General features: G+C 40.7%; 1 protein-coding gene across 2 annotated transcripts; it reads left to right on the top strand.

Moving 5' to 3' along the window:
- The first annotated feature begins 2,468 nt into the window (after window positions 1-2,468).
- si:ch73-116o1.2 (ras-related protein M-Ras) lies at window positions 2,469-15,996 on the top strand. Of its 2 annotated transcripts, none has more exons than XM_034574277.1 (6): window positions 2,469-2,685; window positions 10,343-10,591; window positions 12,062-12,215; window positions 13,293-13,392; window positions 13,989-14,068; window positions 14,812-15,996. In XM_034574277.1, exons 2-6 carry the CDS (start codon window positions 10,399-10,401, stop codon window positions 14,909-14,911), a joined length of 627 nt encoding a protein of 208 aa, XP_034430168.1. In that variant the 5' UTR covers window positions 2,469-2,685; window positions 10,343-10,398; the 3' UTR covers window positions 14,912-15,996. The 2 variants fall into 2 exon arrangements, with proteins under 2 accessions (XP_034430168.1, XP_034430170.1); XM_034574279.1 differs by having other exon boundaries at window positions 2,477-2,685; window positions 10,347-10,591.
- Window positions 15,997-22,115: the final 6,119 nt, after the last annotated feature.

The raw sequence follows: 22,115 nt of genomic DNA, 5'->3' as shown, positions 1-22,115 counted from the left end.
CTAAAATTATTCCTATCAGGATATACAAGTTAAACATTTGGCCCACTATCAATGTGTGCAGTCTGTGACTGCAGGCATATGGCTGCCATCAGAAAGGCTCACGCTGCACTCTGCCTGACCTTGGCCCTTGAACACCTGCAGCATGTGAAGAAAAATAAGGAGTATTCAGGAGAAATCAATTCTCAAATTAAGATCCCATCAACTTGCCATCCAATCCAGTTGGGTGAACTCTCACAGAATGAACAAATCAGTAACCCAGTCAATCCATTCACCACCTCATGATTGCTTCCTACAAGTCTTCCAAAGCCTAAATCAATTGTAGCTTATGTCAAACAGGGTCAAACAACCCTGAAGACCTTTTCTTTCTTTCATCACATATAATGTAGGGAGAGAATCACTGTTTGGATGCTAGGTGTATGAATGTGACCACTTTGTTTCCCAACATGTAGTAGCTGTAACGTGACATAAAAAACATCTAATGCCTGGATTCTTCTCATCATAAACACTCTCACCAGTAATGTTGGAAAGATGTGCATGTGCATTTAGGTTTTCTGGTCACATAGACCCTGTTCAGACCTGGTATTAACATCTGTCCTGAGGGATCCAATCACAAGTGGTCAGCACCAAGTACAGGTCTGAATGCACCCAAACGTTTCCTCAGATCTGTGTCTTGAGATCTGATCGGTCAGTCTGCATTTGGTGTGGTGTGGCCATTCTTTTTGCTGTGTGAACGCTAACATTTCTTGGGCCATATATGTCGATTTGTGTGTGTGTGTGTGTGTGTGTGTGTGTGTGTGTGTGTGTGTGTGTGTAGTGTCTGTAAAGGAATACCTCATGTGATCTCAGCATTACTTAAGTCCTCAGTGGCTCGGAGCGGATTTTCAGAATACACTCATCCATTTGGCAAACAACATCATAAATCCCAAGGTTTTTCTGGGAAGCAGGTCTTTAAAGTGGCCACCAGCTGTGTGAGTAACTAGTCACTATTATGGCCTACAGCATCTCTCTCTCTCTCTCTCTCTCTCTCTCTCTCTCTCTCTCTCTCTCTCTCACACACACACACGTTTCTCTTCTATTGATTGATCAGATCCTTATCTGTCTCCTTGACCTCTAGCTCAAACGAACAAGGAGACCATCACTATATCCTCCTTCACTGGACATGAAAAAGGTGTAATAGTACTGTGTAATAATACAATATGTGTTGATGAATACATTACCTGCTCACCCAAGAAGAAAAACAAGAGATTTTGCCTCTTAAGCTTGAGATACTAAGTCATTATTTATGACAAGGATTTTGCACAAAATGATTATAGTTACACTTTCCTTCTAATTGCATGAATAATGTAAAAAACATGTCTATATATGGCTAACACTTACTCACTTCCCTGTCATTACATGTGTGGTTGCTGTTGTCACTTGCATTGTCTGACATTTCACATATGAAAATCGAATGGGTCCATATTTCGTCATATGGATTTTTGTACATGCTGTATTACTTTACACAGGACCAACATGTGAAAATGTGCATTACATGTGATAAATTCCTAAAAGCAAGGGTTGTGTTTTTCAGAGAAGCCATTCAGACACACACAATAGGGAAAGCACTGTTGTAGACTAAATAATAACGGCTGATTAATGATCGTTGAATTCCATTTAGCTGCTTCAGCCTCAGGGTGTGTGGCTCGCTGTTACTCTGCCATGGCTTCCTGTGACACTGCTGGGTGTAAGCAGGAACATTAGTAGTCAGGATATTAAAATGGCTGCCTTTTTAAGCTATGGAGAGGTCAACTAACGTGACATGAAGCAGTGACCCACAAGAGTGGATCAAGTGACACAGATTCTAACCTTGGAACGTGAACTAATGAGCTGAAACTTCACTTTTCTTCACCTTCTCTGCAGCCTTCACCTGTTACTTGTTTCCTCCCAGGTTATTACACATGTATTCATTAAATGTGTGGGTTCCTGTATGTGCTATATATAGTGTTCTCACTGAGAAACAAGGGCATAGTTATCTATAAAGGTATGTCAACTCATATAATGTACTGCTGATCTTTGTTTATTTAATTATCCATTGATGGATGGATGGATTAATAAAAAAGTTGATTTAACCTTAGAAACATAGAGACAAACAGACACGTGATTCATACCCCCCCCCCCCCCCCCCCCCCCCCAACGCTAATTAATCCCTTTAACTCCCCCCTAAATTAGGAAGGGATCATTTGACAGGACTATCCCTTTAAAGCCGTCCGCTACACAGGGGGAAGAGTCCATTCCAGCAAAAGGGGGGTGTTCTCAAAATGCTTCCTAAGCTTTCAGGACTGTAACACAAAAACTACACCATGACACAAAGACATGAACACTAACAACTAATTCCTGATATGAAATTGTCAGAGAAAACACAACATTTAATCGTGTTAGATTGAAACAGAGAACCGCGGCCACCCCTCTGGGGCTCGTCTATATATAGCATCAGCTGTTGCAATACGAAGATTAGCTCGTCGGCGTATCGCTCCGCAGATGTGGGGAGCTCACTCCCAGCGGCGGCGACAGGGCGGCGGGGCTTCGACGCCGAGACGCGGCCGGAGATGAGGAGGGACGTGTCGGCGTGAGGAGGGACAGTTCTCTGCGTGTGTGTGTGTGTGTGTTCACGGTCAGCGGGAGCCCCCCCTTGGGAAGCGGCGAGTGGTGAGTGGACGCAGCGGAGGGGAGGTGGTGGTGGGGGGGGGGGGAAACCACCTAAATGAGCGAAGTAGTGTGAGAATAGCGAGAACTTAGTGGAGGGCAGCTAACTGTCATCGGTTCCTCCGGGTTGACGAGATGCTAACGGGGGGTTAGCTCGTTTTTCAATCACGCGAATGAATCGAGCTTAATGGACGACAAACTTGAGAGAGAGAGAGAGAGAGAGAGAGAGAGAGGGGGGGGGATGAGAGCAGGAATCCGTTATTCAGGGGCGGCTACTGTCGGTCTTCTGTTCGGCCTAATTCACACACGCACACACACAGGCGCACACACACACACACACACACACACACACACACACACACACACACACACACACACACACACACACACACACACACACACACACACACACACATAGAGAGAGAGAGAGAGAGAGAGAGAGAGAGAGAGAGAGAGAGAGAGAGAGAGAGAGAGAGAGACGGGCCTTGCCTCTGTGTGTGAAACGTCTTCCCGTTGGGGACGAAGCAAAAAACCCAGTGCTCGTCCTTTTTATTATTTTATTTTTTTGGTCTGTGAGAAATAACCACACAACCTTTCGCTGTATATACATTTATATACATGTATGTGTTTTCATCCTCCTCTCTACCTTGGAACAGCTGTATACACACGGTGGTGGTGGCAGCGTCCAGCTGTGCAAGGAGGTGGCGTGTGCACATTAAACAGCTGGGCACGAGAGAACAGAGGGATTCTTTATCTATCAAATCATAGGATGAGATCATTCAGAAGCACCAGTCAGTCCGCGCACGCACACACACGTTCATCACTATTAATAGCAAGGTGAAATCACCAGATGATTTGGCTGTCTGGGGACAGATATGTCTTTATCCCTCCACCACAACTTAATGGAAATGTCAAACACTGCTGCTGCTGGTGATGATGGTGATGATGATGATGATGGTGATGATGATGATGATGGTGACGTTGCCTGTGAGCTGACTTTTGCTTGTTGTTTCATAATTTTCCATTGGCTTAATTGTGACCTTTGACCAGGAGGAAATGACCATGTGGATGATGCGACGATGCAGCGTTTGGTGTGACTGGTTTATTAAATAGCGATTCCCGTGAGGTTCAGCTAGGTACTTGTACTGTATGTGTGTCATCTCGCCATTTAACACTGACATCTCACATTCTAGTTGTCGGTTGGTCAGCAGGGTAGAAAAGCTGGCCTGTGACCACAAGGTTGCACGTTCAGTCATTTGGCAGCCCTGACAAAACTGGCCAACAAAATAAATTAGAAATGATGGATGATGTTTTGCTCATTACTATGAGTTAGCTCGGGGCAAAGGCAGAGCAATTATCCCGTGAAGTGCTCAAGAGCAAACGAGATAAGACATTATACATTTCATGTGTTATTATATGTAACTATATGAGAAGTTATTGGGGCAAGAACCTGACCAGGATACATCATTTTGATGCAGTGTATATATCATATATATTTACAGAACCGCTCTACTTTCTATTGTGTAGTTTATTTCTTTTGGTTGTTAACGACTGCCGTCAGCTGGATCTAATACATATCAGATAAAAGTAATCGTAAGGATATGTGGTTGTTTTCATTCAGAAATATGTATCTTACAATCAACTTGAAAACTTTGTTCTTGTTAATACAAGTGATCTAAGCATATGGTCTAATGCGGTCAGTACCTTTTTAGAATTGGTCAAGATCCATGTTTGCAAGTTTATTGGCAGAAAAAGGCCCATTGCACCAGGCGCATGCAACAAACCAATCAGAGTGCCATTTCCTATTCTCATTATAAGCCAGGGCAGATTTTTATTAAAATGGTGGATTTGCCAGGTAGTTTGAGAGAAGGTTTCTCTGCAGAGGAAACCAATCTGCAAGTGTGCAAAGTGTCAGCAGACAAGCCGACCATCTGTGTGTTTTAAATGCACTGTGCACCGGCCTACGTGTTTATATTACCACTTTGATAATGTCCCCTTTAAAATTAGAGCCCAACTCTAATTTTACTTTGCCTCGGTTACATTACTTTGTCATAAGGGTTTTATAACAACATCCTAACAATCATTGTCATTTCTTTAATATATATATGGGCTGATATATCAGTGTTGGAAATTATTTTATTCATTGATATGCTTAATGTTCCTTACCACACCTCATTTTAAGACCAGGTACCCAAACATGTTTGCGATTCATAATAGTTGAGCATGGGATGACAGATAGTTGGATTATGTATGATAATTGTGTGTGAATTGCAGCCTCATTTACAGAGAAATTCTTAAAAGCAACGGTGCACTATGAAAAAGACATCACTGCAGTTTTTGGCTAAATTCCCGAAACAGTGCTGTGAGACTGAAAACTGTCAAGTTAGTCATTGGTGATGATGACCCACCATCATGTGATCAGCTGCAGAGCCTTTTATTTAGCTACTTGTACTTTGTTCTCTCTGCCAAATGTTGCACAAGGTGCTAAAGATCTTAGTGTGAAGTCTGTCATCACTGGAGGAAATGTAAAAACATCATTTTCTGGAATAGATTAACTTAATATGAAGTATTATAAAGCATATTTTGTATTTGTGACTTCCTGTTTCACAATTGTCAAACGACACTACGAGTTGCTTGTTGAAGAAGAGTCTTGAATACACAGGGTCATTTGAGGTGCCAACTGCTGCACAAGAAATACGATTGGCAGATTATATCTTGCTGCACACTTCATAGTACGTGTGTCAAGGTGATAATAGAGGTGTTATATAGAACAGAAAACTGCTCGAAAGTAAATTTGAGCTCATCTTGGAAAGTATGGTGAAATGATAAATATATAATTTTATCATTTTACTACATTAAATAGAAATACCCATACTGGTATGGAACTGTTTTAGTCCATTTGTATTCCCCTCAGTTCTCTCATGCCTTGAACGTGAACTATTGCTTCTACTTCAGTTGTCATAATGACAAAAACCAGAACCGTGCTTATACTAATACCATGTTCCTACAAAAAGTCAGGGTTACAACATTAAGAGAAAAGTACCTCTTGGTTTAGAAATTATATCATATACCATCTAAAAAAAAATAATCTGTTCTGCTTACAATCCAAATAATAAAATAAAGGTACATTGTGAACTCAGTGAACTTATGTCTCAACACCTCCTTTTGAATGATCGAGTGTGAGTGTTGATATCAGTGCTACAGTACAGTGTGTCCCATGTCCTTCCTTATTCCTGTTCTGTGAGTTTTGTTGCTGCTTTGTTCCCATGTGAAGAGGGAAGTTCCTTTATCCTTTCCCAGGGCAGCAACTCGCCGCTACTCAAGAGCCTTTAATGGTGTCATTGTGAGGATAAATACGAGGTTCAAAGCACACCCGCTTCAGCTGCTTTATGTAATTTCACACATTAGATAATCATATGTCAGTGTAGACAGGTTTACTGAAAATGTGCAGAATATGTCAAAGGCTGATGCCCTTCATTGGTCTTGTAGCTGTATCAGTATATAAAGAAACTTGTATTTCCTGGTTAGCCATAGCCATAGAGATCAGCTCTGTAGGTAAAGAATTTACTGAGAGAACACACAAAAGAATCCTGTACATCTTTGCGGTCCTGTTGACGTCACTGTTACACGTCCAGTGTGTGTGCAACATGACGCCCAATTACTCCACATATTAGCTGGGATGTGTTCTGTACTAATGTGGTGGTGGAACGTAGTGTTGAGAATTTCAAATGAAGATGTCTGATCAATAAACATTGAGTTTGTAACAAGGAGAGTCATCTGTGGATCTAGAGTGTATAAAAAGATGGATGACATGACAGCTCCCCGAAGCCAAAGCATCTCAATGGCCACCTGGTGGCTGGGTGCATCATAGGTCTTTAACCCTGCTTCCTCCATGTTAATGGATTGGATGTGGACAAGACAAAAAAATCTAAATACAAACATACATTTCTCAAAGATACTTTTCGACACATGTACAAGTGTTCATTTTGCAGGCAAGCTTAGTTTTAGCTCCATCCCCAATTGCTAGTGCGCAGACTCTGGATGTGGAGACACAACATCCATCTTTATACTTTATATATAGTCTATGGTGTGGATAATTTTGATACATCCATTGTGGCTCTTTAAAATTGTGTGTTACATCCATCATCAAAAACACAATTCATGTTTTTTTGTCTGCATGGACAGTAAAAACATTATTAACCATAGGGCGAGGACATATTGTATGTGTCAGATTTATGAGCCTGGAAATTTCCAACTTGTCCTCCCAGTTGTCAGTGTTGGAACGTGCCGGTTTGATGTGAATTCAAGGTCAAAACCTGCAGGAAATCACTCAGATCCTTAAGCGCTAGTGTGGACACAGCCTGAGTGTTGTGCACGATGCTGGAAGTATTTACTGCGCAGCCTTGGTTGGCATGCGGAATTTTTGTGGTTTGTAAAGCCGTATAGCCGCCACATTGGTTATATGACTAACTTTGGTTGGACACATAGTAAATTTCCTCTAGTAAGTTTCCACTCCCAAAGGAATCTGGTTCAAACTGGTGTGTATTATTTTAGTCTCACAGAATGAAACCAACTGTGTTTTCAGAGAACTGTGTGTACCCCACCAAAGAGACTTGCAGGGGGAAATGCTGACACACCCTACAAGGTTGTGACCTGACTTGGCTTCAGGGAGACTGGTGTGAAAACCACGACGGGTAGGCTGTGTGATTTCATAGAGCCTCTCAAGCTGTTGTGTTGGTTTTTATGTACAGTATTGAAAATCCTCTGATAAGGATAATGGCTAAGATGTCTATTTAGTGACTTTCTGACAGCCTCACACCTACCGGACAGGAGAGGCTTTTTAACATCAAGAATTTGGCTTCTTTGGCTTCAAATTATTTGCCCAACCCGGCAGGCTGACTGTTGCAGACTGATTGATAGGCTGGCTGGCTTTGGAAAGGAAGGAAACATCTTCCTTCCCTCCTTTGTGCTGGGCAGGAAAGGATGGACTTCAGCCAGCTGACAGCTGTTTCCTGGTGGATGAGGGAGGAATGGGTGTGTGGGTGGGTGGGAGTTGGTTTGTTATGCTTGCAGTTGGGGAATATATGTTTGTTTTTTTGTTTATTTTGCTTTTGACCATAAACCGCTAATAAAATCTATAAATCTGGGGGTTTCAAAGTAAGGTGGTAGTGTCAACACTGTGAAAAGCTTGACTAAAATAATTAGCTCTGCCAAGGAGGCTATTTGTTTATTTTTATTCGTTGGCTGGTTGGTTTAGCAGCAGAATTACGCAAACACTACTAAACAGATTTCCATGAAACTTGGATGGAACATGGTCACAGAAAGGACAGACTAAAATCAGTCCGATCAAAAGAGCTGGTCTCGGTCTTGATCAAAAGAACCATGAACCAAATCATTTGCAGAGTGAAATTTTTTGGGGGGGGATAGTTTGGATTTTCCGGCCAATTGGAGGAAGTTGAGACAGCATTAAATGATAGAAGAAGAAGAAGAAAAAGAAGTTGGCTGACAGGATTGCTTGCAGTTTGAACAATGAGGACGTTCATTTTGCTGGTAGTAAAACCATAATCACATTGCAGTGGCAACGAAATTAATGAAGTGATCCGGTTGATTCATTTTCTTCATTCAAACGGAAAAATAATTTTTTTTTGTACTTTATTCATTAAATAAATTCAGCAAATACAATAGCCAAAATGAAAACATGCCAATGTCAGATGTTACAATACCTATGATTTAAGTGAGCCAGTGATGTGGGCTAAGTGCTGGCGGTTTTCTATACATATAAAAATAAGGCCTCTTGGTGACAAACCTTCATATTCCCAGGCTTATTGTGGCAGCTTTTCCATCCTTCCTTAAACATTGAAAAATGCTAAATCCGAATTGGCCATTGTATTTTCTCAAAAAGGGCATTTAGACAATAGATTTGATGACAAGTAATGATTCATTTCCTGCAGCTGTTTCACAATAAAATCCTTTTGTGGTTTGTCAATTGGAAGCTTCTAATATGAAGCAGAAGTTGCAGGAAATGTTCGGTTTGCATTAGCAGCATCCTAAGAAAGTGCATATGGCTCCACTATAGCTGAAGGAGAGTGGATCGGACACCAGTGAGGCTGTTATCTGTTTGAAAGTAAGAGCAGGAACACAGCAGTGTAACAGCGACTCCTCTGCTTTAAAGCCACAGTAGAAACACAAACGATCACAACTCCTGCACACCACAGACATGTTAAAGCTTGTCTGACTTACTGGTAAATGGTCTCTATTTATGTAGTGTTTTTCTAGTCTGGATGACCACTCAAAGCGCTTTAAAGGACAGTTTTACATTTACTCACACATTCGTAAAGTGCATCTATTTTCTCTATTTTGGGGTCAGTATCTTGCCCAAGGACCCTTTGACATGCGAAATGGGGACGACCTTCTGGTTGGAGTACGACCGCTCTAACCCCTGAGCCACAGCCGCCCTGGTGGTGGAAAAAGAAATTAGGTGTCAACTTTGTCTCATGTCCGACATCGTAACCAGTTCAGTTTTTGTTGCACATGCATATGTACAATAGTAAAAGCCGCGATAGTTAACTCTGATTACACCCGTTGTGCGTGCTGATGTCCACCACACATAAACATTTACAATCGTATTAGCAAAACCAATCATTAAAGAGATACTGCACATTTAATGTGTTTTTTGAACTGTAAACATTTATATTACAACTATAAAATATTGTAAAAAAATGTTACGACTTTTATATGATGAAAGACATAAATGCTGGTTTTAATTTCACATTTATTATCACATTCATAAAAATATTGGCCTACATTTATAGGTTGATCATGTTTCATGACAACATCTAGTGTTTCAAACCATCTGGGACCTTGCAGGACCAATACTTATGTAGTGTCAAGCATTTGGGACATCTGCGTCATGGCATTTATACATATTTGAAAAATGTAACACCCTCCAGTCAAACCAGCAGCAGCTTGAGGTGGGTGGTGGGTTATAACACTCATGGTGGGTAGGTAGGCGTGTCTTAGCCCCGTCTCCAAGCACCTCATTCTAAAAACGTTAGGGTTGAAGTATCACTTTAAATCAGTCTGTCACGCACCCTTTAGCACTATGAGTGACCCTTAAGTAACTCAAGTCAATAAAGTATTGTCCATAATTTGCAGCTCCAGTAGTGACTGTTTAACAAGGAAAAAGTAAACAGTAAAAAGTAAACAGTAAAAAGTAAACAGGACAAGAAAAGTTAACATTTCTGCAAAACAACTTCTCTAATGACATAAAAAAAGTACTTTTGTACATTAACCTTTGACTTTCATTTCTGTTTTTCTCTTTTAGAATTTAAATGTCTGATTCTCAGCTATGAAAATATATGTTTATATAGGATTAAATACTGCTGAATTTTATCTCCTGCCCTTGCAATATTTTTTGTATTATATCTTTCTGCTTTTCTGCAAGTCCAAGCTGTGGTCTGTTATCTCCATGGTGATGAAAAAGCAGTTGCAACAAAGAACCTGAACACCTCTCTCTCTCTCTCTCTCTCTCTCTCTCTCTCGCTCTCTCTCTCTCTCTCTCTTGTTCTCGCCCCCTGTCTCTCTGTTGCTCCCTCCTCTTTCTGTTGTCAATCCCTTTGTCTTTCTATCTCTCTCTCCTTCTCTCTATCCTCCATTTCAGCCAGGTGTGTCTCATCAGCCACCTACTAGCCTTTTACCGTCACTGTCAAGGTCACCATGGCAACCAGCGCCGTGCCAAGTGACAACCTGCCAACATACAAGCTGGTGGTGGTGGGGGATGGTGGTGTCGGGAAGAGCGCCCTCACCATCCAATTCTTCCAGAAGATCTTTGTGCCGGACTATGATCCCACGATAGAGGACTCGTATCTGAAACACACAGAGATCGACGGGCAGTGGGCAATACTGGATGGTGAGTAGAAAAATGTGTGCATGTGAAATGAACCAGTCTGCAGCTGCACATGATCTTATCTGTCAATGCTCATCTACTATTCTATGCATATTTTCATTTTGGCTTCAATCCACCGCCGACCAATGAGTGAACATACTCTATGTTGCTGTTTCCCACGCTGAGTAAGCTATGAAATGGCAACTCCTCCCTGAAAGATTTGATGACATTTAAAGGATGAAAGCACTTTCATGGTCGCTGCATGTGGGAGAAATTATGTATTATTTCCCCCATGAAGTCGTCAGTTTGCTGCAAACACGAAACTCTGGAAAGAGTTAGAAAACCAGTTTCACAGTTATTGTGAAAGCGTGTTTGTGTCAATTCTGTTATCAATTATTGACATCTACTCACCCCTTGCAAAGGCCTGAGAACTCTTTGGAGTGGACATCATAGTTGTATAACAGCAGATTTAGCTTAAACATGGCCCTGATTGTGGTAATGGGCCGCCACTTTCTACTAGTGTGTTTCTCTTAGAGTTATGAAAGTGTGTGGGTGGAGGTGATTACACACAGTCACCGGGGAGTCTAGACTGGCATTCAGTGGAATGCATACCACCGCCAAGGCCCAACAGTCCCCATAAATTCAATCAAACTGCACCGAGTTGCTCAGACTCGAAGATATGAGTTCTCTTTTTCATCGAGATCCATAAATGTTCTCGCAGTCTTGCAATGTTAAAGAAAGTAATAACAAATTCCTGGATTTGCCCCTTTGTCCAGATCCACCCCAAAATGTAATAGCTTCTTTTTTGTGTTATAAACAAACAAACAGACCAAAAGAAAGGGGCGAGAACACAACCTCCCTGGAGGAGAAAACCCCCCCCCTCCTTTTCTGACATTTTACGGTCACAGAAAATTGAAACAGATGTCAATAAGAAAAATGTACACAATTCATTGTGCAATGATTCCTTCAGACTCAGAGTCATTTTACATTCGTCAGTAAATAAGTATTTCAATGCTTTTTTCCGAGTTTTTCAATACTTAATATTTGAATAACTCTGACTCTTTATCACAGGTATGATAGGTGCTGGTATGCTTGATAAGAACCTACCTGGCTGTTAAGTTGAATGAGGCATGTAGGTGGTGCAGTAAAAAACTACACACTAGAATTTGCAGCTTTATGATTGATAGAAAATCTTCATTGTCCACTTGACAATGAAAACAGGTTTAAAAAGGCACTTGACAGAGACCATACATTCATTCAGGCATTCACACATACAAACATAAAAAAAGAAATGCAGATGGATGCAATAAATACAATAAAATGAACCTGTAGTAGTTAAAATTTGGGATAAGAGTGCTAAAATATGAACAGTCAGTCGGTGAGGATCTTTACCTATTGATGTAACTTTTATCCTGGTGTGTGTCGTGTACAGCTCGACCAATTGTCCCAGTCTGTGAACCAAAGTTATGCATGTATCTCCCTCCTTCTACCCAGTGCTGGACACAGCAGGCCAGGAAGAATTCAGTGCGATGAGGGAGCAGTATATGAGGACAGGAGACGGCTTCCTCATCGTCTTCTCTGTGACGGACAAGGCCAGCTTTGAACACGTTGACCGATTCCATCAACTTATACTACGGGTCAAAGACAGGTCAGTCCATGCACAAATGTAAAACTTAGGCAATTTATATCAGAAACAATATTGTGCTATAATTTAAATTTGATTAGATCTATGGGGATTATCTTGAATTGCGCCATCATGAAGAGAACAATGAAATCAAGAACCTGAGCCAAGGGAAACCAGTTGAAAAGCCTTGTGTGGAGGATGGCTCACACTACAAACACATAGCTGATCATTTATGTGTGGAAAATGTGTGGTGTGAATTCAACTTGTCGAGCTAATCAGACATTTTGATTTAGATTTTAAACACTTAAAAGTCCTCCGCAGATGTGAAGTATGCAATGACATCTGCTTGACTTCCCCTTCCTGTTTCAGGAAGATCCTTTTTTTTTTTTTTTTTTTTTTTGACCTGTGTCTTATTTTTTGTCCTTTTAGTTACATCTGTTTGTTTTAATAGCATCTTTGCTGAATAAATCTGCAAACTTGAGTCAAACTTGAGTCCAAATTGACTGGTTGGTTAAACTGGGGATACACACACACACTGGAATTCTAAACATGTTAACTTAATGATGCCTGCAAGACATTTAAGCCAAACTTTGTCCGCCTCAGTCAGCACAGTTTGGAGTTTTGTGGACTCGGCAGAAAAGTCTGCTCTAACTGGCAAGGAAAGTTTATTTATATGGCACTGGTCAGAGACAAGGCAAATCAAAGCTTCACAGAGGCTTAGAAATACTTGAAAAATATGTCTGGTTGTCATATTGCTCTGTATAAGAATGTTTAATGATGATAAGGGTCTCCTCCTCATTGAGGTTCCTAAAGCTGCAGACCAGTTTGGCCAAACATCAAATTTGTAGTGAAAGAGAAATTAAGTGCTTGTTCTCTGACAGCAGCCAATAAAAGTGAGCTTGAGATGGAACAAAAATAGAGGCAAAAACTTAGCAACGTGCTGTCTGTCCTTTTTTGGTGGTGCGTAACTGTAGCTGGCTCTTCTGCAACATTTAAGTGCTGCAGAAAGCTGACATTTTATGGACAAATCGTGTGGCACATGATGCTCGTTCTCTTTCCTGTCAAACCAATGCTGTGTCACTTGTGTGTTGTTTTTCTCAGGGAGGCCTTCCCCATGGTGTTGGTGGCAAACAAAGTGGACCTGGTCCATCTGAGGAAGGTCACCAGTGACCAGGGTCAAGAGATGGCAGCAAAACATAATGTAAGTAGTGAAAATGTCCTGAAGCACTTCTCCTTTACTTTTCTGCAGCCAGCTGGTTATTTTTGTTATGTGTATATGTTTAAGTTTTAAGGGCAGTGTTCGGAAAAATCCTGGTTTGTATCTGATGCCAGGTTAAAACTCAAATTGAAATCTACATTCAAATCTTCATGTGATTTTTACAAATATACAATGATGTACTCACAATAGCACAGAATCTGTAGCTAACAGAAAGCTTAATAACACACACACAAACTTGGGACTTTTTATCTCATGCTGTTTTTTTTTCTTTTTCCATTTTGGATTCAAGGGCCCCTTTTTAATTTAGTGTAATTAGTATTCATACAGTCTGGCATTGTGCCGGTTAGTCTTTGTCTGAGGTGAGACTTAATTAATGATGTCTTCATGTAATTCTCTATTAGTTCCAGGTCACCAGACAACTGTTATTTATGTCCCCTGTTGTTTCTCAACAATATAGTATTTAAATGCTAATTATACTAAATCTCGCTGTACTGGGATCCCTCTGATTTACACAGCACTTTTATGGAGTTATTGGTTTAGTGACGAACTGATTTTAGTGTTTCTGCTTACCTCTTCAGATAACTTATATTGAAACCAGTGCTAAGGATCCGCCAATGAATGTGGACAAAGCCTTTCATGAGCTCGTCCGTGTCATAAGGTAACTTCAGGTTCACTTCTGATTCGTCACCTTTTTCCAGGAGAAAATTACTGTAAGACAGATTTCTTTGCTTTAAAATGAGTCTAACTGTTCCAGGATAGCAACAATAGTCTCAATGCATCCATTTCCCCTTATTTCCAATGTATTTAGAGGTTAGGCACTGAGACAGGGTTGGTGTGTGAGGGGAGTAAACTTGTTTTAAGGAAGAGTGGAAAAGGAAAATAAAAATCCCAGAGCTATTTCCTGTCTTGACACACATGTAATTTCAGAAGAATTTGGTCTGTGTCTAAGCTTTCTATGTGGTCTTATCCCGTATTTAAGGCTGTCTCTCGTTGCAAGAACCAGTAAGCAACAGGTTGTCTGGTCATAGTATTATAGGACTCAAGTGCACAGTAGCAGAGGACTGCTGTGTTCACCACTTTATCTGTTAATAGAAAACCAACCACAGAGTAGTGGAGAGTCCTCGTGGTTCCTATGCCAGCTGTGTAACTGACACATGAGGGAACTGTTCTTCTGTCAGATTGATGAATCAACACTGCCTTCTTGTGGCCAGACTGTAGAAAGCTATATTGAGTAGATGAAAACATGTTCACTGCTCTTTTATAATAGTTTCACTATAAATACAATTTTATGAGCCAACATGATTACTATGGCTGGATTATTATATTAGTTAGTGAACCCTTGAGATAAGATTGTTTATTCAAACTGTTTCTGCTTTTGTTTTCCTTCCCCTCAACCAACAGACAACAGGTCCCGGAGCGAAACCAGAAAAAGAAAAAGAAGATGAAGTGGAGAGCAGAACGTTCCACAGGCTCCCACAGGTTCCACTGTGCCATATTGTGACCTCCCTCGTTCCTTTAAATCATTCTTAACATTCACACACCCACACGCACACCCACATACTGTACCTTTGGATGTCAGGGAACTCCCCAGCAGTGGTTAGCTACTGGAGCACAAAAGGGAGAGGGGGGGCGTCGATGAATAGCTGGATGGATCCAGAAGGACATGTGGATATGTAACGATGGACTGATGCCCCCTCAGCCCTTCACAATGCCTTGGAATGAGTGCTGTCACCTTCTCAATTTACAGTCCCTTTCTGAAGATCTTATGATTCCGTCTATCCGCATTCAACACAGAAGAACTGTCTCTCAATCAAGTGTAAGTTTGGAATTTATTAGTAAATGTGGCACAAGGTGACAGACTCTGACGTAAAACTACGGATATTAGAATCACCTTGATGTTGGAATTTTTGACTTCTTGCTAAAAGGATTGAAAAGGGAGGAACTGGCTCAAAAATGGCGCTTCATATATTATGGACCTCCAACAACCTGCTGGTCATCACCTCTCCGTCCTCACACTCTTACGGTTTCTTGGAGAAAAGCACCTGTGTGATCTCTAGATGGGTTGTCTTCATAAGAGCATGGCGGGATAAATTCGGGAGCGGTGATGTTTGTCGTAATGGAAATAGATGTTGTGCGGTGTTGTCGATGGGTGAACAGCCAATTCTGTGAGCATAGCGTGTACCTCGTGGTCATGTGACGCTCTGGCTTTGAGATGTCAGTTAGGAGAGGATGGAAGGAACGTGTCGTAGCAAGTGAAAGGAACGTGACGTGATGCTGAGGAAATGATTGACAGGTGAATGCTATGGCCATATCAACTTGTCTAATACGTGTTTGAATATTCTAATTGTAAAGGAGAGTCTGATCGGTCGTGTATGGTGTTTAACTTTAAACGTAACAGGGTTTTTATCAAAACTGATGTGTCAGCAGCCATGTTTACACATGATGGATTATTTTTCCATACATACAGACAGTATCTAAGTTTACGTCTGGGTTACACTGGATGCAGGAACGACACGGAACGTCTTGTTTTTCATTTCAGTCACGCCAGAAACCTCATGTAGCAGCCTGGCTGCAGGCGTGCAGCAGACACGCTCCCTGTGTGAACTACAGACGCACGTGAGATGCAGCAAATCAGTGACGCACCCAGTGTGGCCCAGGCCTTAGCTCGCCTTGTCAGTCGTTTTCAATGGCATGACGTGTGCAGTCGTCATCAGTACTGTGTGAACAACAGCCCTGGAAAATACAGTGGGATCCAAAAGTCTTGAGGCCACTTTCCCATTCAAGTGAATGGGCAGAATGGGAAAAGTTGTCTACACATATATATACATATATACTTTCCATGTTTTCTTTTTCTATCTAAACGTAGAGACAATTATATTTGTGCTATAAAAATCTAATTATAGGTGGCAATGTAATTCAATGCTGTTTTACAAATCTGTAGGATATCATTCATGGAATAGATGAGGTTTAATAATGAGAGCTTCATGTTTCAGAGCTGAAACTGGCTGGAGAAGCTGATTTGCACTGGCCACTAACCAAAATAATGTGATGTCACTTTATTTCAATCTAGGGGCTTTTCAGACGGCACCACTGAATTCAGGACTATGTGTGAAAACTCGCTCAGTAAAGGACGACACTCCTCCAGATTGGGGGTGTAGACTGTAGCCCCGGGAACACAGCAGAGTCGGGAAGGTTTCCCGAACAGGCAGATGTGATGCTCCTGGGGCTCAAAGCCATGTTAACCCAGCTACAGACCATGTATAGTTGTAGGAAAACCACACACAACAAAACATTCAGTGTCTTCATGTTTGTAGTCGTGAGGTGGGTAGGAATGTACCATTTAATAACCTATGAAATGGCTTGTACTGTTAACGCACTAAAGTTTTCGGTGCACTCTTTTATTTCGTCTGGATGAAAACCGTCTCTTGGAAGGAAGAATATACATTTTTGCACTTTTAATACAATTTCTGACTTTACTATTGGCATGTTGTTCTCGGTTCCAATTTGCAAGTGAAATGAAAGGCACGGTGAAAAAAATGTATTTGAATGTAAAAAATCGAATGACACAAACGAGCAAATAGGCGACTGGCGTTGTAGCCCTGTGTGCCTGTGTGTGCCTGTTGCCTTTGCCGTGGCTGTAACGGAGATGAAATACATGGGAACCATTTGAAGGGTACTCCGTTATGAGTGAAGAAGGTTGAGTATGAAAAAAGCTCACACATTGAATGCCGGACAACTTCACCTCAGCATGAAAGTGGAAAATCAACCTCAGCAAAAAAGATGGAGGTATCGATCTGCTCCCACTGTTGATTAAGGGACCTTGCAAAGAGAGTTTCCAGAGAAGGACTGAAAACAATGAAGTACTGAGCTTAGAACAATGAAGCAAAACACTCTGGACCATGGGGGAGAAAAAAAAAAGTATAAAACAAAAAAAAATGTGATTGATGAAAATGTTGCATCATGTATGTTTGATACCTTTTTGTATTATTGATATGAATTATTGATATGATTCTTGCAAAGTGTTTTTTAAACGACTGAATAATTTATTACTGTCTATGTTACCTCAGTGTGTCCCAGACCTGGACAAAAAAAACAACAAAAAAACTGAACTGAACCCCCCTTGTATTTTCCTTTTTGGTTTTTCTTTGGGACTCTCAGCGGCTGAAAGGCCTTTTCCTTCAAGCCCCTGTATGAAAAGACTTGTGATGAAGAAACTGAAATTGGTCCTGAGCCAGAAAGAAGAAAACATAAGGATCTGTGCTCATGTGGTCGGCCTCAGGATGAGAACGTAATCGCACAAACACCAAAACAAGGAAAAAGAAAAGTCATCCTACTTGTAGTTTTAAATGTTTTGTTGTTCAGTGGGAAATTCAATTTGTCCAGATGTTGAGAAACACACAAAGAGTTGGGTGAAATGATTCATCTACAGATAAGTGACTAAATATGAAGCTAAGCAGCTTTAAGTTCAAACTTAAAATTTAAAACGAGAACGGTGTTACTCTTCTCATCTAACTCTGAGCAGTTAACCACACTTCACCTTCCCGTACAAACAAACGTACTGATTTGATGCACAGGTTTGTATATAACCGTTTAATTGACCCTGGATCATATGTGAGCTAAAATTGAGCACTTTGGTTTTCAGTCATCGAAGAGGCAGCGTGACTTTTTCGAAACAGAAACTCTTGACTGATTTGAACTGATTGGAGTTGTGTCTATCCTGGAACTTTGTCAAGATGTGAAGCGCCATGTAAACGGCAACATGAGCAAAACAAACAAACACCATTTGGAGTTTCCCACCCGTTGTGTAATGTGTGTCTTTGGAAAAAGGTCTGTTGTGTTCGAACTGGCTGTGTCAGACTGAGGAGCTAGACGAGGCACAAACTAACTGTGGCCTTTTTCTCTAGCCTCAGGGTTCGACTATATTTCAATAAAAAAAAAAACACACAAGTATTGTGACTGCATGTTTGCCTCATTCTTTTGTGTGGATACATGACATTAAAATGCAGGGACGCACACGGACTCGTTATCGGAGCTGTGTTCGACGTAGTTTCTGAGAGCCGACCTGCTTGTTCAGCAGAAGCTCCCCTCATTAATCTTCGGCGCTGTCAAGCTCCATTGAGCTCAACACTGTGAGAGTGCTGAAAGCTCCATTTTGCCTCATTGATTCCAGCCCCTCGGGGGGAAGGAGGCGAGGCCGAGGCACCAGGAGCAGGTCCTGCATCTGGGCTGGTGGATTCATATTCACGCTTCTTTCACATTGAGGTGCTGAGCATGAGACGAGGATCAAGAGCTGCAAGGTGGTGTTCAGATGTTACTAAGAAGATGGATCTGATTTCCTGTCAAAAGAAAGTACTTGACCGACTTTAAAGTTACGTATTTCAAACTGGATATATTTAAGTCAGCTTGCAAGATTTATGCAGATCCAGGGATTAAAGGAAGTAACGTGAAATTTGCCTAAATGAACTAAATACAGCATAACACTTGTTTAGGGTAATTCGTATTGCAGGGTTGTTGTAAATGTGAAAGTTGAAGCAGTTCTTAGATCAAACCATCACTTAATCAGAAAAGTTACCTGAATAAATAATGTGGGATATTCAGCAGCACTGAGGAGCAGCAGAGAGACAGTTGAAATAAACTTTAAATTTCCTCTCACAAACATGATGTAAACATGAATCAGTCACATGTTGTTTGTGCCTTTAAAGCAGATGTTCTACAAAATATAAAATATTCCAGGGCCCCCCTCATGTATGACCTTTGGAATAATTTGACACAGATAGTGTCTACGCCTTGATTCTGTGCCATCTATCAGTGCAATTTGAGGTTGTTACCACTAGGTGTCAGCACGTTATGGATTAAATGTCCTCTCTCTTTACTTGGGGGGTATAAAATGTTCTGCTGTGTATTTATTGTGTTCTTGTACAAACACTCACACGCTGCCCGGACTCTTATGGGCAGACTTTTCAGGAGCAGAACCTTTGCAGCACAATCATCATATTGCAGCCAGCCTTGCTTTCATTTTAATAGCTTTTTGAAGGAGCTTCATCTGAATTTATTTGGACTTTAAGAGTGGTCAGGTCATCAGTGGACCCACCAGTCTCCTTTGGACTGTACAAGGCAGCTTTACCTTAAGAGATGATGAACATTTCCCATTTTTGCAATTCACACAGTGTCAAGCACAAACACAACTGTCCATTAAAATCTTAATTGAGATGAATCGACTTGATCTTAATTCAGATTTCAAAGAATTTATTTATTTATTGTCTGACCCTAACCTTTACTAAACAAATCAACTCCCCAGCATGTGTTGGTGGAACAGACACAGATGGAAACACATATTTAGCATTAGTGGTTTATACTGTTTATTAAATATTACTCGGATATTGCCCTTTCATTTGGATTCAGTTTTTTTTTACGTGGTTAACAAAGGCCACTTTATTCATCAAACAGTTACACAGAAACAAAATGTCACACAAATACACACTGATAGCTTTACAATCATGTTCATTTATTTCCATTTATATTCAAGAAAATGTTTCCTTTGTCATACACACGCTGCATAATACACTTAACTCGTGCTGTGGGTAGATTCATGGTAACAATCACAAATCACAGCACTTGTTACATCTATTGTGAATGATTGCATGGCTCATTATTTCAGGTTTGGGCAACAGACCCCAACATGTGTTCATGTAATCCAGTATTTGACTCGTACGTATTGTCACATGCAATTTACAGCAACACACACACACACTTTGTCCCCAGATTATATAAAAGGTGTTTATTTATATATTTATGTTGCATTATGCTGTATTCCAACGATATTTTAGATTAGTGGTTTTACAATATCAGGGTTTACACTATATTATTAGTATTCGGTCACTGATGGTGTCACAACAGTACGTTTTATGTGTTGCGATGGTCTGCAGAGCATCAGGGAATCAGCAAAGCAGCAGGAAACTGAAGCTTTTAAATAAGAAAGTAAAATGATTTCCTCTGAATTTAATGTAGACTCAAGTAGTTCTAGTTCTGATTGAGAAGGTGTGATTGACTGGAATTAAATTACTAAGAAGACTGACAGGTAATTGTAGAGAAAATAAAACATTTCTGTGCAGTTTGAATTGTTACATCCTATAAAAGACTCTCATCACTTTGTGTAGGGTACAAATTAATTTTTTTTAAACATGAAGGGTGATGATTGGCAGGCAGAATGTTGTTTCTTTATGTTGCAGTCATTAAAATAACAATCAAAAACCCATTTGTGATAACAATGTTTTCACCATCCAAATGAGTTCCTCAAGGTTTCTGCAAAAACAAAATGAATAAGATGATGTTTATTAAAAAAGGAGGAGGGGCATCAGAACTGATGACCGAATCGTGGCAGAGACATTGTCATCTTTTAATTGGCAGTTATGAGTTTTGAGTCTCAGCTTCAGTGTTTTTTTTAATCTCAAATCAGAGTCTCTGCACCTGCTTTAATATTCTGACTCATACTTGGTAAGTGAGAGTCAACGAGGAAAGATGAATTTGAGATGAACACAGGAGTTGACTGTTTATAACTGGTAGTCACCATTCATCCAGCAGGGGTCAGTGTTGTGTCCATATTGATTCTCCCAGTCTGCCGGTGCCTGAAAAAACCCTCAGCTCAGCAACTCCAAAAATAAAGACTGATTACAACTATAATTTTTTTCATTTTAGGAAGAAATAACAGTACTAATACTTGAATAAAAACATGAACGCTGAGGAACAGTTTCAATTCGATTCCATTTTATTTGTAGAACACCAAATCATGACATACATCGTCTCAAGGCGCTTTACATAACAAGGTCAAGACCTTACAATACTATAGAGAAACACAATAAGTCCCACACAAAGGGTGAGAGGTCATAATGTGATTAAATGATGTGGAGTTTAACTCTTGCTGAAGGTTGAAGCTTGTCTGTGCAATTTCTCATCTGAAACCTCCTTCCACACGGTTCCAGCGTCACTCGTCCTTGTTCCTTTATTTAAATAAGAGTTTCACTTCCCTCTCTGTCTCTTTCTGGATCGACCTCTTGGTGCAGCTGCCTGTTTCCATGTCCTTGAAAACGCCGGCTCCTACACTTCTTCGTATCTGTCTTTTGTTGCATTTGATTGCTCTGTTGAGAAGGTTTTGTGTCAGTGCTGACATAACATGGCAAAGTTGCACAAATGGTTTTGCGTTGTGCTGCAGCACATTTGAACAGACCTGGATAATCTCAGGTTCTCCACCAGAGCTCCCAGTGGCCTCTCCTGGTCCCCATCCAGCTACAGTGGATATAGTGATCAATCTTTTATATTGATCAAAAGCTTGGGACAGAATCGTTCCAACACAAATGTTGTTTAAATAATTCAGTTACAGGGATCAAGAAGTCCGCTGTATGAGAAATGTTGGGCAAAGACAACATTATCTAAATTGATGTGTTATAGAGAAAGTGCTGCACATAGATAATGTATTAATAAAGTATAGCACCTTTCATACAAGAAATGCAGCTCAAAGTGCTGTACATACAATATAGATACAATTAAAAACGTGTTAATAAAAATAAAATGTAACATGTAATTCATATAAGACGGGTTTTATGTAACATGAGAACATCGGTCCTCCACAGTCCAGGCTCTTCTTATAGCTTCGCACGTCCTCAGCTCGGCCCTGGAGGAGCAGTTGGGGCGTCAGTGTCTCAGGAGGT

The sequence above is a fragment of the Hippoglossus hippoglossus genome, chromosome 21, assembly GCF_009819705.1.
Source record: "Hippoglossus hippoglossus isolate fHipHip1 chromosome 21, fHipHip1.pri, whole genome shotgun sequence".
Lineage (NCBI taxonomy): Eukaryota > Metazoa > Chordata > Actinopteri > Pleuronectiformes > Pleuronectidae > Hippoglossus > Hippoglossus hippoglossus.
This window is presented reverse-complemented; position numbering and strand designations above follow the sequence as displayed.

Excerpts from the sequence above, each read along its gene's own strand:
- si:ch73-116o1.2 (XM_034574277.1), top strand. The coding sequence starts at position 10,399 with ATGGCAACCAGCGCCGTGCCAAGTGACAACCTGCCAACATACAAGCTG. Across the intron at positions 10,592-12,061 it reads GCAGTGGGCAATACTGGATG|TGCTGGACACAGCAGGCCAG; the intron begins GTGAGTAGAAAA and ends CCTTCTACCCAG. Across the intron at positions 13,393-13,988 it reads AGATGGCAGCAAAACATAAT|ATAACTTATATTGAAACCAG; the intron begins GTAAGTAGTGAA and ends TTACCTCTTCAG.